An 18,383-nucleotide genomic window follows, 5' to 3' on the forward strand; every position below is an offset into this window, starting at 1 on the left:
TTTGTCCATTGAGTGTTAAATAAGTCATGCTGTTTAGCTGTCGTATTGTGTGACCCTTATCTATATAAATTTGCAAGTATACTCAATAAATGCAGTGTATTTCCTCCTGATAATGAACCATTCTGCCTGTGTTGTCTCTTATTAAGTTAGTATAGGTGTTTGTTTTTTCTCATTTAAGCAGCCAAGCTAGCAGTTTTCCTTTCATATCCCCCTTGCTGTATAGCATGTGTTGAAATGTCATTTATTGTAATCCATCCTGAGTTTCCATCGTAATGGTCATTCTGTCTTTCTTCTAGCCAATTTCCCTCCTCCTTTTGTTTCCCTCCATTATCATCCCACTCAGGTGGGTCAGTATTGTCCCCTGCCTTGTTTTGTCTTTCTCTGATTGGTGTCGTATACCTGTTATTGGCCTTAATGCATATCCTTGGACCACCACCTTCCTTCCATTCAAAAAAATCTGTTTTCACACAAACTCAAGTTATCAGTGAAATAATGTGTAATTTCCTTCCCTTATTTTTCACTGATTATAGTGCGCCCAGTATACCTGGCATCAGGTGCCATGCGGGATTTTGTCTCACAAAAAGCGATAGTCATATATCGGCTGCACAGTGGAGTATTTCAGTAGCACTCTGTCTGGGTAATGATTATCCAATATGTGCTCTGCTAAACTTGCAAATACGGAGCTATATGTAGTATGATAAATAGTCATTTAGAGCCATCACCTATACAAAGGCTGTGTCTGCAGTACAGCTGGAAAATGAAATTTGAAGAAATGCCACCCTGAACAGATCATGCGCCATAGGCAGTGAATCCACACCCCTAGTTTGGGAAATTAATATAAAGTGGGATTCATACCATCCCACTTTAATTCAGTTCCAATTTCTTTTTGACTAAGGAAATGAGTGCACTGCAGAGTACCCAAAAAGTTGCCATTATTCAGGGCTGGTGTTTGCAGGACAGCCAGTCTCCCAGAGGATGTCTGCACAGTTTTCTGGAGACATTGTGGTTCTGCCTAGTGCCTAGAAACTTACCTGCTTATAGAGGGAAGGAGAGTGTCTGGTCCAGGAGAAGAACAACCTGTCAAGGAAGAGCAGCCCAGGCATATACCCAGTGTGTGGAGCACTCAGGAGAAGCAGGCTGACATCGGCAGCAAAGCATGATGCTGACAGTGTTGTCTGATAACCTGATCTTTCAGCAAGTTTCAAAGGGTGAAGTGCATGAAGAATCTACAAGGCAGAGCAGTGCTGTGCCTTCTGGTGCCCTTGCAGTTTGCTCAAATTATTTGTGCTGCCACTGCTTGATGTTTGGTTGATGCTGCATGAGGCAACGTTGCTGCTGTAGCAGAGTACCTGTCATACAGCTGAAACCACAGAAGACTAGCACCTTCCCACCTGGCCTGCCACGCTATTCATCCCAGTGTTCCAAGCAAGGTACCAGGTTGCTGCCAACCGTCCTGCTACACTGAAGAAGACTGCAGCTGTGATTCCCGATGAGCACACCGTCCTGCGTTGCATCAAGCCATGTCTCAGCTCAGCAGGTAAAACAGGGTCTGCGACTGAAAGATTGAGAGACCACGACTTTAACTCGAACAGAGAAAACTGCTAGTAGAAAGTTATTTGCCAGTGTGAACTCTTTGGCTCAAGATCTGATTGAATTGTCTTATGATTTACCTCAAGTGGTATTTGAGTGAACGTGTACCAGTGCAGAATCTTTGCCTATGACCTTATCTCTGATAAGTCACCATAGATATTGGGTGGCATCCTTGAATTGGACTTGCACAATCTAGATTAACTATAGCCCATAGTTGGGATTGTGAAACCCTGTATGCGAACTCCTTTGAACTGTAAAGTATTTTGTTTTGCTGTGACATTTCATTTTAGGAAGATGGTCACTGGGCTGGACAGTGAATTCATTCAATTGTTTGACCGAGTGCTGAGTCTCTGCCCCCATATTACCTCCCTGAGAAGCCTTTGACTGCTTGCCTTCGCTACCCTGTGAGTGAATTGCAGAAGGTGTTATTGGCATAGTTTTCAAAGTCGTAGTAGGATGGACCCCAAGACACCAGTGGCAAATGACTCCAACTCCCAGGTTGTGGCCCTGTAGTCCTTGTCTGCATGCCAGTGGGCATTGCCTTGAATTCAATTGTTATTTGTGGAGAGATTTTGAGTTATCTTTTTTCATCCAATCATCGATCATTAGTAAGCAAGGATTGAGTATGGTGGGTTAAAGGAATTGAAGTTTCAGACACATGCATTTTTAAACTATCTGTTCGAGGCATATGATCTGCAGATTACACACTGTGCATAGATCGCCATCTGGTGTTGGGCCCGGATGTTTGCACTTGTTTTTGTCTTGGAAAGTCTTTGGAAGTCACGAGGTATGTGACTCCTCCTTTGCATCATAGTGCGCATGGGCATAGGCTCCATTCTCAGATTTTTTTTTTCCGCCGTCGGGCTCGGATGTGTTCTCGCGTTCCAGCTCGGAACCGTTAACGGTTTCTCTTCGACGCGCAATCCTTCCCATCTCAACGGTATTGTTTTCGATCGTGTTTCCAACCACACGCTCCCTTCAACTCGAAGTCTTCGATTCCGGTCGTCGACAAAGGCCTTCGGGCCTACCAGGGCCTCATCTCCGGCTCATGGAAAGGACGCCGTTTAAAAAGTGTCCTCGATGTGGGTCGAAGTTTCCCCTCACCGACCTACATGAGGTGTGCAACCTCTGCCTCTCACCGAAGCACTACCCCCCCCTCCTCCTCCTCTCCCCCCAATACCACGGGGTGGCCCTGCTTACAGAACCAGTAGAGGAGGATTTTCTTATGGATACCTTTGACACCACACAAAGGTCCACCTCAACACTGCCCATGCTTAAAAGGGTCATTAAGCACGCAACCGAGATCTTTAAAGACCCAGTCGGGGCTCGGGTCTTCAACCCAAGAATAGAGCAGCAATATAAAGCTGCCCCCTACTGACCCAGTATACATTAAGGGACCCGCACCACTAGACTCCCTAGTAGTCTCTAACGCCAGGAAGAGGGCAAATTCCCAAACGTCAGGTGACGCACCACCACCAGACAAGGAATCCAAACTCCTAGACGCCTCTGGCAAACGCACAGCGTCACAGGCAGCAAATATTTGGCGCATTGCTAACACTCAAGCACTCCTAGGCAGATATGACTGGGCACATTATGACGAACTTGAGTCCATAATGCAGCACCTCCCTGACAAATACAAAAACAGGGCCAGTGAGCTAATCCATGAGGGTAAGACCATCACTAATACCTCCATTCGCTGTGTCCTAGATGCAGCAGACACCGCCTCAAGGGCAATCAACACCAGTGTCCTTTTGCGCAGGCATTCCTGGTTACCTATATCAGGTTTTAAACCAGAAGTACAGAGTTCTATACTCAATCAACCTTTTGATGAGCAACACTTATTTGGGCCCAACGTAGACTTATCCCTCGAAAAAATGAAGGAGGATACAGACACCACCAAATCTATGGGAGCCTTGCAATCGCAAGCTCCCAGACGATCCTTTTGTCGCTCATCCTTTAGAAGCACCCATCTAGGCTACTCCTCTGATAGCCCTTCCACCTCTTACAAAGCCTCCCGCACAATCCACCTTTGCTAGATGTTACCAAAGGGGTGGTTACAGGGGGAATAACAGCAAAGGCGGAGGCAAGAATAACAACTCCCGCTCTGCCTCCACACCTACCCCATGACTTCCCTCCACTTCCCCCCGACTATTCCACTCCAGTCGGGGGAAGACTCCATCAATATCTCCCTGCCTGGATAAACATCACTTTAGACAGGTGGGTCCACTAAATAATTCAATCAGGCTACTGTCTCGAACTAACATCTACCCCCCCCAAACATCCCACCCAAACACCGACCAATGTCACAAGAACATATGTCACTTTTAGAGCAGAAAGTAATCTCCCTCCTACAAAAGAGTGCAATAGAACCAGTTCCCCTGCACCAACAAAACAAGGGAGTCTACTCCCTCTATTTTCTCATACCAAAAATGGACGGATCTCGAAGGCCTATTTTAGACCTCAGACCTCTAAACGTATACATACATTCAGACCATTTCCACATGGTCACACTTCAGCAGGTCCTCCCTCTGCTTTCCCAGGGCACCTTCCTTGCTACTCTAGACCTCAAGGACGCCTATTTCCACATTCCCATTCACAGCGCTCACAGAAAATATTTAAGATTCGTAGTGGACGGTCAGCACTATCAATTCAAGGTGCTCCCATTCGGAGTCACCACAGCACCAAGAGTGTTCACCAAGTGCCTAGCAGTAGTGGAAGCACATCTAAGAAGACAAAACATACATGTCTTCCCATACCTAGACGACTGACTCATAAAAGCCAAATCGTACAATCAGTGTGTACAATACACTCGCGCCACTATTCAACAACTTCACAACCTGAGATTCACCATAAATCACGCCAAGTCCCAGCTCCAACCGTCCCACATGCAACAATACCTCGGTGCCACCATAAACACTGCAAGAGCACTCGCCTATCCCAGTCCTCACCAGATTCCAACCGCAACAATCTCTTCCAGCTCGAGTGTTCATGCAACTCATAGGAATGATGGCCTCTTGCATATTCATAGTGCCTCATGCAAGACTCCAGATGCGTCCTCTCCAAGAGTGCTTAGAACGCCAATGGAACCAGCCTCAAGGTCCGCTAACTGATCTGGTGTTGGTAGACGGTCGTACCCATCGCTCTCTGCAGTGGTGGAACACCAAGAACCTTTCCAAAGGGCGACCGTTCCTCGAGCCAGTTCCTCAAATAGTCATGACAGCGGACGCATTGCTCTCCGGCTGGGGAGCTCACCTACTACATCACACCATGCAGGGTAGGTGGACACCTCAACAAAAGTTACTCCACATCAACCATTTGGAGTTACTAGCCATATTCCTAGCCTTAAAAGCATTTCAAAAACATATATCAGGCAAGACTGTCTTAGTCCGCACCGACAACATGACAGCCATGTATTACATCCAGAAACAAGGCGGGACACACTCTCTTCAGCTCTCTCAACTTGCACAGAGCATATGGAGGTGGGCTATACCTCAGAACATTTTTCTCCTAGCCCAACATGTCCCAGGAGTCCAAAACACAATAGCCGACCTCTTGAGTTGTCAAACCGAACAAATCCACAAGTGGGAACTTAATCCACAAGTTCTTCAACTGTTATTTCAGACTTGGGGGCAACCACAGATAGACCTCTTCGCCAGCCAAGAAAACGCCAAATGCCCAAACTTCGCCGCCAGGTATCCTCACCCATTGTCCAAAGGCTATGCGATGTGGATGAACTGGTCAGGCAGATTTGCATACGCTTTTCCGCCTCTCCCACTCATTCCACTAGTGGTGCGCAAACTACAGCAACACTCATTAACGCTCATCCTAGTTGCTCCAACATGGGCCAGACAGCCATGTTACACCACACTGCTGGAACTCTCAGTAGTTCCACACCAAAAACTACACCTCTCTCCACGCCTCTTAACCCAGAACCATGGAGAGATCCAACACCCAGACCCAGCTCAGCTCAACCTAGCGATCTGGCTCCTGAAATCCTAGAATTCGGTTACCTTAACCTTCCTCCTGACTGTATGAACGTCATCAAAGAAGCTAGACGGCCTACCACTAGAGCATGCTATGCAGCCAAGTGGAAAAGATTTGTAGTATACTGCCATAACAACAACACTAATCCCCTAGATGTGTCTATCCAACACATCATAGGCTACTTACTACACCTCCAAAGATGCAACCTAGCCTATACCTCTATTAGATTGCATCTTGCTGCCATAGCAGCATATCTACAAAATATACCACACCACTCACTTTTCAGGGTACCTGCCATAAAGGCCTTTATGGAAGGGCTCAAAAGAATAATTCCCCCCAGAGTACCACATTCCCCTGTGTGGAATTTGAACATCGTTCTCACAAGACTAATGGGGCTTCCATTTGAACCCCTACATAAATGTGAGCTACAATTTTTAACATGGAAAACTGCTTTCCTTGTAGCCATTACTTCTCTACGTAGAGTTAGTGAACTACAAGCACTAACCATTCAAGAACCCTTTCTACAGATGCATCTTAATAAAGTTGTTCTCCAAACTAATCCTAAATTCCTCCCTTCCACCTCAATCGATCTGTAGAGCTGCCTGTATTCTTCTCGCAGCCACAAACAGTCGCAGAAAGAGCTCTTCACACCTTAGATGTCAAAAGAGCACTACTATACTACATAGAAAGAACAAAACCCTTTCGTAAGACCAAACAACTATTCGTGTCTTTCTCACCACCACGTAAAGGCAACCCCATATCAAAATCTGGGATAGCTATGTGGATTGTCAAATGCATACAGATTTGTTACCATAAAGCAAAAAATACATTATCTGTTCCTCCTAAAGCCCACTCTACACGAAAGATAGGGGCTTCAATGGCATTTCTAGGCAACATTCCCTTAGTTTATATCTGCAGAGCAGCTACATGGTCTACACCGCACACATTCACAAAACACTACTGTGTTGATGTGCAAACTAAACAGGCTAGTGTGGGCCAGGCTGTACTCAAAACACTATTTCAAACTACTGCAACAAATACTGGTGGTCGCCGCTAAGGGTGGATACTGCTTTACAATCTCTGCACAGTGTGTAATCTGCAGCTCATATGCCTCGAACGGAATATGCTACTTACCAGTATGCATCTGTTCTTGGCATGTAAAGCTGCACCTCTACACATTCCCACCTGCCTTCCCGGCTTCCTTTATCTGTTCCAGTATTATCTTACTTAGATACAACACACATAGGCATCTTTCCTGTTTCTTACTAAGCTCTATCATTTCCCTGCTGGCGAAAAACAATCTGAGGATGGAGCCAATGCCCATGCGCACTATGACCCAAAGGAGGAGTCACATACCTCATGACTTCCAAAGACTTTCCAAGACAAAAACAAGTGCAAACATCCGGGCCCATCACCAGATGGCGATCTATGCACAGTGTGTAGATCTGCAGCTCTATGTGTCAAGAACAGATGCATACTGGTAAGTAGCATATTCCTTGTTTTCCTGTTAATAACACAATTACTTATTATAGCATCACAAAAAATAAATGGCAGCCAAACATCAAAAAAACAAGTGTAGCAAGCACTATAGCATCAAACATAGCTTGCTTGTGGACTAGGCGTATTGGGGGACTTTAGTGCTGGAAGTGAAGCACACATCCACAGCCTTCCCTACATGTAAATCATATCTACCCATCTTTTGGCATCCGTATGCATTTGTCATGTTGATTTATTTCATGCCATACACCAAAGACCTTTTGTAGAATGTTGCACTGAATTATATTTGTATGTTTGGTGAGGGGTGCGTAAGGGGGTTTGAGTTGGTGATGAGAAAGATGGATTGCAAAATGGTAGTTCAAACCATCTTTAAACAATCTCATATTGGAGAAGATAAATTGCAGAACTGTGCAGTGCTTCTCAGAATTAAGATTCATGAACAATCCTTCGTGTAAATAGCCACAAACTTGTAGCTATTTATAAGTGAAATGTATGTGCTTGATTGCAGACTATGCCCAGCAGGGGTGTGCCTTATGTGGCTGGGGAAATGATGGAGCGATGTCGGAGCCGTAGCCAATGTTTAGTTCGAAGCCTGGAAGAAGGTGACATGGTGTTACAGAAAGAGTTTGGTGAAGATTTGGAGATGCCAGGTGTCAGGGTAAAAAATGAAGATATCCAAGACATGAGAATGAATGGATATCTGACAGACCATGGGTAAGATATGATTAATGTTACACTTTCTATTTAGCTGTTGGCAATTAAAAGCGAAGCAAATGTTCATATTGTAAACATTATTAGACATATTTGTTCTACAAATAATGCATTTGAAATGTGATGGATACATCTTCCTGCAGATTCGTCACCTTATGACTTATCCTACCAGACTTCAGACCAGTCTGGATAACGTTTCCACCAGCAATATCTCTGCAGCGCTATTGGAAAGAGCCCCTTGTTATGTCTCGTGTAGGCAGCGCATGCACTGCTATGCAAGGCATGCTGCATCCACTATATGGACATTCAGCATGCCCACTGCTTTTGATTGGGTCCTTTGTGTTCTTTTCAAAAATCCTTTTTGTCATTGGTTTACAGCTTACATTTGTCCCTTCTGCTGGTTTGGTTACGCCTTCGAGACTGCCCATGGTACATACATTAGTGCATGATGAGCCATATAGGTTAGTATCGCTGTTAGACCTGGCATCTTTGGCGTGGTTACCCCTGACTTTTTGCCTCTACCTCCTGTATTTTTGATGCTATGCTGGATTTCGTTTTTGCTGGTTTAGATGCTTTGGGCACTTTGCCACTGCTGATCAGTGTCAAAGTGCAAGTGCTCCCTTGGTAAATTATTGTGTTGATTGGTTATCCATGATTGGGATATTTGTTTCACCTGTTAGCCCCTAGTAAAGTGCACTGCGTGTGCCAGGGCTGGTGATTCAAATGCTACTAGTGGGCTGCAGCACTGATTGTGCCACCCACAGGAGTAGCGCTAAAATGATGTCTTAGGCACTGCAAGCAGGCCTATGTGCAGTCCAGGACTGCCAGGTCGACCTGGCCAGTGCACCCACTGACCAGGCCTTATCCTTCCCTTTCTGTACATGTCCGGCATCCCTATGGTGGCCCTAGGTACCCCCCTGGGCTGGGTGCAGTGTATCTGAAAGGTAGGGCATGTACTGAGGTGTGTAACATGCCCTGGTAGTGAATTACAGCCATTTTCGTTTTTCACTGCTGAGAGGCTATCTTGCCCATAGGATAGAATGGGGAAGGCTGTTTACATGCCTATCTTCCCATAAGGGCAAGATAGAAAATCCAAGTTTGGTATCTCTGTGTTCAGAATTTAATTATACATCTTTTTAGCAAGATGGTTTTTAAATTCACTGTGTGAGAATAGCACTTTTTAGAAAGTAGCTATTCTCCTGTTTAACCTTCCTGCGTGCCTGTGTGCTGGTTGGCTGACTGGTGTCAGGTGATGTGCTAGGTGGCTCCAGGAGCCTGGATGAGTCAGCAGCAGGGTGAATAGGGAGATCTGCTTTAGATGGGTGGGAGGAGTAGTCCCTGGGTCTGAATAGGGCTGCCCCTGACAAACACAAAGCTGGCTCCACCCCCTGCTGGCCAGGCTGAGGACTCTGCCTCTGCTGGCACAAAGAAGGCTCCCCCTCCTGCTGAGCGTCTAACGACCCTGCCCCTCACTCTGAAAGGAACCAGGTGCTCCAGAGCAGAGCACACCCAGGAACCGGTTTGAGCAGGGGAATCCCCCCACTGAAACACAAGAGACAAAGACTTGGAGGGGTATAAGAAGAGGACCCCAGACACCTAAAACTTTAGATCACTTTGGAACTAAGAAGAAACCTCTGCCAAGGAGAAAGCTGGAAGAAACTGAAGAGGAGAAGACTGCCTGCTTGCTGTTTTGCTTTGCTGCCAAGGAGAGGGGAAGGACTTTGCTGTGTCCCCTTCTTTTGATTCTGATCTCCAAGGGCCTGAGAAGAGCTGGCTCCCTGTTAAGAAGTCCCAGGAACAAAAGGACTTCACCACCAGCTCCCCTGGAACTCTGCTGAGAGAGTTCTGACCTGCCTTGGAGTGCTTGCCCAGTCTTGGGGCTTCAGGAGGTCGTTTTGCTGTGTTTGGGAGCTGGGAAGCAGAAGCGTGAACAAGAGTGACTGGTACCCAACGCATCATCCGATTGCGTGTCGCAAGACGAGAGTGCGGGGAAAATTTCATCGCGGCACCATCGCAACACGCAGGGTCTCCGCATCGCCGAGTGCGTCGAGCATCGTCCCGAAGCGTGAAGCTTCCTGCCATTGCGAGGGTTGTCGCAGAACCAGTTTGCGGGCCGCACCACTGCCGGTGCGTGAAAAGTCTCCAATCGCTGCGTGCGTCGACGCAGAGTCCCGTTCCGTGGCGCATCGAGAGTTGCGGCGCCGGAAGGCAACGCTGCGCCACGCATCGCACCACATCGAAGAGTGTCGCATCGAACCTGTGCGTGAAGCTTCCCCCTAAGAAACCTACGCAACGAAAGCCAAAGGTATCGCATCCTCCCCCTACAGATCGGAGCCGGCGCATCCACCTCTGCTGCGTGAAGCAGGGCTGCTGCAAAGCCTCCCCAGGATCTCGGGAGCATCGCATCGCCTTTGCCATCTTCCTTGTTATAGCTTTTGGGAACCTTATCGCAACTACAGGTACTGTTGGGCACGAAAGTGTCGCATTTTGTGCATTGAGAGCCGCATTGTGCAGGACACTGACTTTGACATCCTGGAGTACTTTCTGCAAACTCTTGAACTATCCTTAAAGTAACCTTTTTGAATTATATGTTGGTTTGTCTGTAATATTTGGTCTTGTGAAGTTTTTAGTAAAGATACATTATTTTTCTAAAACTGGTGTGGAGTAAATCTGTGGTGTTTTCACTGTGTTACTGTGAGTGTTGGTACAAATACTTTACACATTGCCTTTGATAGCCTAGACTGCTCAGGCCAAGCTACCTAGAGGGTGAGCAGGGGTTATCTTAACAGTGTATCCCCCTTTCCCTGACTAGAAGCAAGGGTCCCTACTTGGACAGTGGTACCTACCCTGCCAACTAGAGACCCCCAGATCTAACATTGGTGGTCAGCGGTGAGGATTGAACTTGTATTTGTACTTGACCCACAGTAATTGGTGTACATCACTAGTTTAAGTGCAGACCAATAGACAACCACATACTATATTTTTTTTGATTCTATTTTTGAGTAACTCTTCAAGAGCATCATGTCTCAGGTGGCAACAAGCGAGAAGGCAGAATTGGAGTTTTCCATTGCGGATTTATATTCATACAAAGTTGAAGATCTCAAGCAATTCTGCAAAGACCGTGGTTGCTCTTTTAAAAGCGGAGCTAGAAAAGATGTGCTACAAAGAGTCCTGAAGGCCTGGTGGGAGGCCCAAGAGGAAAGTGATGCAAATGAAGAGGATGGTTTTGTTCCCCAAGATCTGCCTGTGAGCAGACCGGTCTCAAGGGCTGGCAGCTCCCATTCCAGTAGGGGGCTCACTCCAGAGGAGTTGGAGGAGAATCAAAGGGTGAGAAACCATGAATTGGAAATTATGAAAATGAAAATGAAGCAATCAGAAGTAGACAAGGCGGCGGAGGAGAGCAAGAATGCCCGTGCCTTGGAGGAGAAGAAATTGCTTCTGGCTCATGAAGTGAGCATGAGAGAACTGGACATCAAGGCCAAGCAGGTGGAGTCCGGTTCAAATGGTGGCAGCGCACAGCCAGTGCAGGGGGGTAAAGTATATATCCCCAAAGATTTAGTACAGAATTACAATAGGAGTGAGGATATCTATGCCTGGTTCACATCGTATGAAATTGCATTGAGGATGAATGGGGTGCCTGAACAGCATTGGGGGGCGGGCCTGTGGAAACATTTTGAGGCTTCTGGGAGGAGTGCTCTAGAGCCCTTAGAATTAGCAGGTGCCATGACCTATCCCAATATGAAGGAGGCCCTATGTCTCAGGTATGGACTTACTCCAGAGCAGTATAGACTGCAGTTTAGAAATTCCAAGAAGAAAGAGTCTGAGACTTGGATGGAGTGTGTGAATCTGTACTCGCGGGCACTGGAAGGTTGGATGAAGGGCAGCAAGGTAACTGATTATAAGGGGTTGTTACATTTAATTAGTTGGGAGCACTTGAGTAGTCTATGTGTTCCAGAGCTGCGCCAGCATCTTTTAGATAGCAAGTTGACGGACCCCATTGAGCTTGCTAAGGAGGCGGACCGCTGGACCAGTACCAGGGTCCACAGAGGAATTGTGGGTACCGTTGCCAAAGGTGGGCAGGGTCCCCAGCAGAAGAGTGGGGGGGACAAGGGTAACCAAAAGGAGTTCTCACAAGGGCCCCAAAATAGTTCCCAGGGTAACCAGTCCCAGCCCCCCAAGTCCAAACCCAAACCAACCTGGCCCCCTAAGGGCAGGTCGGATAACAAGGGTCCCATTAAGTGTTATCACTGTCAGGAATTGGGTCACAAGTCTCCTGTGTGTCCCCAGAAATCCCAGGCACCCACTGGTGCTCCAACACCGGGTATAGCTAGTGTAGCTTTTGGGGGGGATTTAATTTCTAGTGATTTGGAGGGTTTAGCAGTTATGTCCCTTGTCTCTTTAGGAGACACAGAGATGGTCCAGGAAACCCCTGTCCCTGATAACACTAAGAAGTACAGGCAGTGGGTGACCATCAATGGGAGGAGGGTGGGGGCTCTCAGGGACACTGGAGCCAGTGTGACTACGGTCAGGTGTCAGTGGGTCCCTGAGGAGCTGGTCATTCCAGACGTACTTCACCCAGTAGTGTCAGCTGACAACTCTGTGCGCCTTTGCAAGGTAGCACATGTTCCCTTTGAGTGGGGGGGGGTCTCAGGTCCTCTCAAAGTTGTTGTGAGTCCATCCATGCCAGTTGACTGTCTGCTAGGTAATGACCTGGAGAGTTCCCCGTGGAAGGAGGTGGAGCGCCAGGCTCATTTGGAGATGTTGGGTTTGCCTGAGTGGGTCTGTGTGACCACCCGGTCCATGGCAGCCAGACAGGGCTGTGAAGCAGACCTGGAGCCTGAAACAGTGGCCCAGGTCCCTGCCAGAAAGAGGAAGGGCAAGGGGCGTGGTGCGTCCACCCCCGCTGTTCCCACGATCCAGGAAGGAGCAGAACCTACGGGGGATGCCCTGGAGCCTACAGGGGAACAGGTCGCTGAGCTGGGAGACATACCTGAGCTGACCCATTGGCAGCAAGAGGGTGGTCCCTCCAGAGAGGAGTTCTGCCGTGCGCAGAAGACATGCCCTACTCTTGAAGGTCTGCGGCACCAGGCTGCAGACCAGGCAGCAGGTGCTGATCCGAAGAACTTTTTTCTCTACTGGGAGAATGACTTGTTGTACAGTGAGCCTAGGTTTGCTGAGCCGAGTGGATCACGTACCCTGGTGGTACCCGCAGGGTTCAGAGACTTCCTACTGGGTCTGGCTCACGACGTGCCGCTTGCAGGACATCTCGGGCAGGACAAGACCCGACAAAGGCTTGCCACCCACTTTTACTGGCCCGGGATGAAGACGGACGTCGCTTCCTTTTGTAAATCATGCCAGACTTGCCAGGCAAGTGGCAAGGCTGGAGGAAAATGCAAAGGCCCTCTCCAGCCTTTTCCGGTAGTGAGCACCCCTTTCGAGCGGGTGGGAATAGATATTGTGGGGCCACTGGACCCCAGGACCGCCTTAGGCAACAGGTTCATCCTGGTCCTGGTGGATCATGCCACCCGGTACCCGGAGGCTATCCCTCTCAGGACAACCACAGCCCCGGTGGTGGGCCGTGCGTTGATGGGGATCTTTTCCCGTGTGGGTTTCCCCAAGGAGGTGGTATCTGACCGGGGTACCAACTTCATCTCCAGGTATATGAAGTCTCTGTGGGAGGAGTGTGGGGTAACTTATAAGTTCACCACTCCTTACCACCCTCAAGGAAATGGGTTGGTTGAAAGGTTCAACCGGACCCTGAAAGGCATGATCATGGGGCTGACAGAGCCCATGAGACGGAAGTGGGACGTCTTTTTGCCATGCCTATTATTTGCCTACAGGGAAGTACCACAAAAGTCTCTAGGGTTCAGTCCCTTTGAGCTTTTGTACGGGCACCCTGTTAGAGGACCTCTCAGTCTGGTGAAGGAGGGTTGGGAGAAATCCCCGGGGAAAACCCCTCAGGATGTGTTCAGCTATGTGCTGGCCATCCGCAACCAGACACAGCGCTTCCGGGCCCTCGCTCAGGCGAACCTGGAAGCCAGCCAGGATGAGATGAAGAGGTGGTATGACCAGCATACCACTCTGATGGAATTTCAACCTGGGCAGATGGTATGGGTGATGGCGCCAGTGGAGCCTTGCGCGCTCCAGGACAGGTGGACTGGGCCATATGAGGTGGTGGAGCGCAAGAGTGAGGTGACCTACCTGGTCAACTTGCGATCTCCCAGGAACCCCATGAGGGTCCTACACGTGAACCGCCTCAAACCCCATTTTGAGAGGTCTGAAATAACAATGCTACTGGCTACAGATGCAGGGATGGAGGAGGATAGCGATCCTCTTCCTGACCTCCTGGCAGCTAAGGAGCAAGATGGGTCAGTGGATGGAGTGGTCCTCTCGCCCACCCTGACCCCAGAACAGCAGAGGGACTGTCGCCATGTGTTGGGTCAGTTTGCATCTCTGTTCTCCCTGACCCCCGGTATCACCAACTGGTGTGTCCATGACGTGGACACGGGAGATAGCATGCCTGTGAAACAGAAGTTTTACCGGGTGGCTGACAAGGTCAGGGCCAGCATCAAGAAGGAGGTTTCTAAGATGTTGGAGCTAGGGGTGATTGAGCCCTCCAGCAGCCCCTGGGCTAGCCCAGTGGTACTTGTACCGAAAGCTGCTGCGCCAGGTGCCACTCCAGAACTTAGGTTTTGTGTGGACTACCGTGGGCTCAATGCTGTCACGAAGACTGATGCACACCCCATCCCCAGAGCTGATGAGCTCGTGGATCGGTTGGGAGCTGCCAACTACCTCAGTACGTTTGACTTAACTTCTGGGTACTGGCAGATTGCCTTAACTGATGGGGCCAAGGAGAGGTCTGCGTTTTCAACGCCAGAGGGGCACTTCCAGTTCCGTGTCATGCCCTTTGGGTTGAAGAACGCCCCTGCCACATTCCAGAGACTGGTCAACCAGGTACTGTCCGGGCTGGAGCAATTCAGCGCCGCATATCTGGATGACATCGCTGTGTTCAGCTCCACTTGGGAAGAACACTTGCAACACCTCTGCGCAGTGTTGAAGGCTCTGCATAGTGCAGGCCTCACTATCAAGGCCAGTAAGTGCCAGATAGGGCAGGGTTCGGTGGTGTATTTGGGACACCAGGTAGGAAGCGGCCAGGTGGCGCCCCTACAAGCCAAGATAGATACCATCCGGGCTTGGGAACCCCCCAAAACCCAGACAGCGGTGAGAGCCTTCTTAGGACTCACCGGGTACTATCGCCGTTTTGTCAAGGGGTATGGCACCATTGTGGCTCCCTTGACAGAACTAACTTCCAAGAAGTTACCGAAGAAAGTGATTTGGACCAGTGCCTGCCAAGAAGCTTTTGATGCCCTGAAGGAGGCCATGTGTACAGCACCTGTACTCAAGGCGCCTGACTTCTCCAAGGAGTTCATAGTGCAGACAGACGCTTCTGAGCATGGAGTGGGAGCAGTGCTCTCACAACTAAATGATGAGGACTTGGACCAACCTGTAGCTTTCATTAGTAGGAGGCTACTTCCCAGGGAGCAGAGGTGGAGTGCGATTGAAAGGGAAGCTTTTGCTGTGGTCTGGGCGCTGAAGAAGCTGAGGCCCTACTTGTTTGGGACTCACTTCCGGGTTCAGACGGACCACAGGCCCCTCAGATGGTTGATGCAGATGAGGGGTGAGAATCCTAAGCTGTTGAGGTGGTCCATTTCCCTACAGGGGATGGACTTTACGGTGGAACACCGCCCCGGTACAGAACACGCCAACGCTGATGGTCTGTCCAGGTTTTTCCGCCTTAGCGATGAGAACTCCCAGGAGGGTGGGTAGTTCTCCCCACTTTCAGCTGGAGGGGACACGTGTTAGACCTGGCATCTTTGGCGTGGTTACCCCTGACTTTTTGCCTCTACCTCCTGTATTTTTGATGCTATGCTGGATTTCGTTTTTGCTGGTTTAGATGCTTTGGGCACTTTGCCACTGCTGATCAGTGTCAAAGTGCAAGTGCTCCCTTGGTAAATTATTGTGTTGATTGGTTATCCATGATTGTGATATTTGTTTCACCTGTTAGCCCCTAGTAAAGTGCACTGCGTGTGCCAGGGCTGGTGATTCAAATGCTACTAGTGGGCTGCAGCACTGATTGTGCCACCCACAGGAGTAGCGCTAAAATGATGTCTTAGGCCTGCTTGCAGTGCCTATGTGCAGTCCAGGACTGCCAGGTCGACCTGGCCAGTGCACCCACTGACCAGGCCTTATCCTTCCCTTTCTGTACATGTCAGGCATCCCTATGGTGGCCCTAGGTACCCCCCTGGGCTGGGTGCAGTGTATCTGAAAGGTAGGGCATGTACTGAGGTGTGTAACATGCCCTGGTAGTGAATTACAGCCATTTTCGTTTTTCACTGCTGAGAGGCTATCTTGCCCATAGGATAGAATGGGGAAGGCTGTTTACATGCCTATCTTCCCATAAGGGCAAGATAGAAAATCCAAGTTTGGTATCTCTGTGTTCAGAATTTAATTATACATCTTTTTAGCAAGATGGTTTTTAAATTCACTGTGTGAGAATAGCACTTTTTAGAAAGTAGCTATTCTCCTGTTTAACCTTCCTGCGTGCCTGTGTGCTGGTTGGCTGACTGGTGTCAGGTGATGTGCTAGGTGGCTCCAGGAGCCTGGATGAGTCAGCAGCAGGGTGAATAGGGAGATCTGCTTTAGATGGGTGGGAGGAGTAGTCCCTGGGTCTGAATAGGGCTGCCCCTGACAAACACAAAGCTGGCTCCACCCCCTGCTGGCCAGGCTGAGGACTCTGCCTCTGCTGGCACAAAGAAGGCTCCCCCTCCTGCTGAGCGTCTAACGACCCTGCCCCTCACTCTGAAAGGAACCAGGTGCTCCAGAGCAGAGCACACCCAGGAACCGGTTTGAGCAGGGGAATCCCCCCACTGAAACACAAGAGACAAAGACTTGGAGGGGTATAAGAAGAGGACCCCAGACACCTAAAACTTTAGATCACTTTGGAACTAAGAAGAAACCTCTGCCAAGGAGAAAGCTGGAAGAAACTGAAGAGGAGAAGACTGCCTGCTTGCTGTTTTGCTTTGCTGCCAAGGAGAGGGGAAGGACTTTGCTGTGTCCCCTTCTTTTGATTCTGATCTCCAAGGGCCTGAGAAGAGCTGGCTCCCTGTTAAGAAGTCCCAGGAACAAAAGGACTTCACCACCAGCTCCCCTGGAACTCTGCTGAGAGAGTTCTGACCTGCCTTGGAGTGCTTGCCCAGTCTTGGGGCTTCAGGAGGTCGTTTTGCTGTGTTTGGGAGCTGGGAAGCAGAAGCGTGAACAAGAGTGACTGGTACCCAACGCATCATCCGATTGCATGTCGCAAGACGAGAGTGCGGGGAAAATTTCATCGCGGCACCATCGCAACACGCAGGGTCTCCGCATCGCCGAGTGCGTCGAGCATCGTCCCGAAGCGTGAAGCTTCCTGCCATTGCGAGGGTTGTCGCAGAACCAGTTTGCGGGCCGCACCACTGCCGGTGCGTGAAAAGTCTCCAATCGCTGCGTGCGTCGACGCAGAGTCCCGTTCCGTGGCGCATCGAGAGTTGCGGCGCCGGAAGGCAACGCTGCGCCACGCATCGCACCACATCGAAGAGTGTCGCATCGAACCTGTGCGTGAAGCTTCCCCCTAAGAAACCTACGCAACGAAAGCCAAAGGTATCGCATCCTCCCCCTACAGATCGGAGCCGGCGCATCCACCTCTGCTGCGTGAAGCAGGGCTGCTGCAAAGCCTCCCCAGGATCTCGGGAGCATCGCATCGCCTTTGCCATCTTCCTTGTTATAGCTTTTGGGAACCTTATCGCAACTACAGGTACTGTTGGGCACGAAAGTGTCGCATTTTGTGCATTGAGAGCCGCATTGTGCAGGACACTGACTTTGACATCCTGGAGTACTTTCTGCAAACTCTTGAACTATCCTTAAAGTAACCTTTTTGAATTATATGTTGGTTTGTCTGTAATATTTGGTCTTGTGAAGTTTTTAGTAAAGATACATTATTTTTCTAAAACTGGTGTGGAGTAAATCTGTGGTGTTTTCACTGTGTTACTGTGAGTGTTGGTACAAATACTTTACACATTGCCTTTGATAGCCTAGACTGCTCAGGCCAAGCTACCTAGAGGGTGAGCAGGGGTTATCTTAACAGTGTATCCCCCTTTCCCTGACTAGAAGCAAGGGTCCCTACTTGGACAGTGGTACCTACCCTGCCAACTAGAGACCCCCAGATCTAACATTGGTGGTCAGCGGTGAGGATTGAACTTGTATTTGTACTTGACCCACAGTAATTGGTGTACATCACTAGTTTAAGTGCAGACCAATAGACAACCACATACTATATTTTTTTTGATTCTATTTTTGAGTAACTCTTCAAGAGCATCATGTCTCAGGTGGCAACAAGCGAGAAGGCAGAATTGGAGTTTTCCATTGCGGATTTATATTCATACAAAGTTGAAGATCTCAAGCAATTCTGCAAAGACCGTGGTTGCTCTTTTAAAAGCGGAGCTAGAAAAGATGTGCTACAAAGAGTCCTGAAGGCCTGGTGGGAGGCCCAAGAGGAAAGTGATGCAAATGAA

At 49.0% G+C, this 18,383-nt stretch overlaps 1 protein-coding gene across 3 annotated transcripts in view; it reads left to right on the forward strand.

Annotated features, from left to right (window-relative positions):
• The window catches only part of KIF7 (kinesin family member 7), a 448,976-nt gene that overhangs the window by 121,741 nt on the left and 308,852 nt on the right, over positions 1-18,383 (forward strand). For all 3 annotated transcript variants that reach the window (XM_085644436.1, XM_085644435.1, XM_085644437.1), the window contains exon 7: positions 7,580-7,785. In XM_085644436.1, the coding sequence (XP_085500562.1) occupies positions 7,580-7,785 (206 nt within the window). The remainder of the gene's footprint in view (positions 1-7,579; positions 7,786-18,383) is intronic.

Source organism: Triturus cristatus, chromosome 3_1 (genome assembly GCF_964204655.1).
Source record: "Triturus cristatus chromosome 3_1, aTriCri1.1, whole genome shotgun sequence".
NCBI classification, from domain to species: Eukaryota; Metazoa; Chordata; class Amphibia; order Caudata; family Salamandridae; genus Triturus; species Triturus cristatus.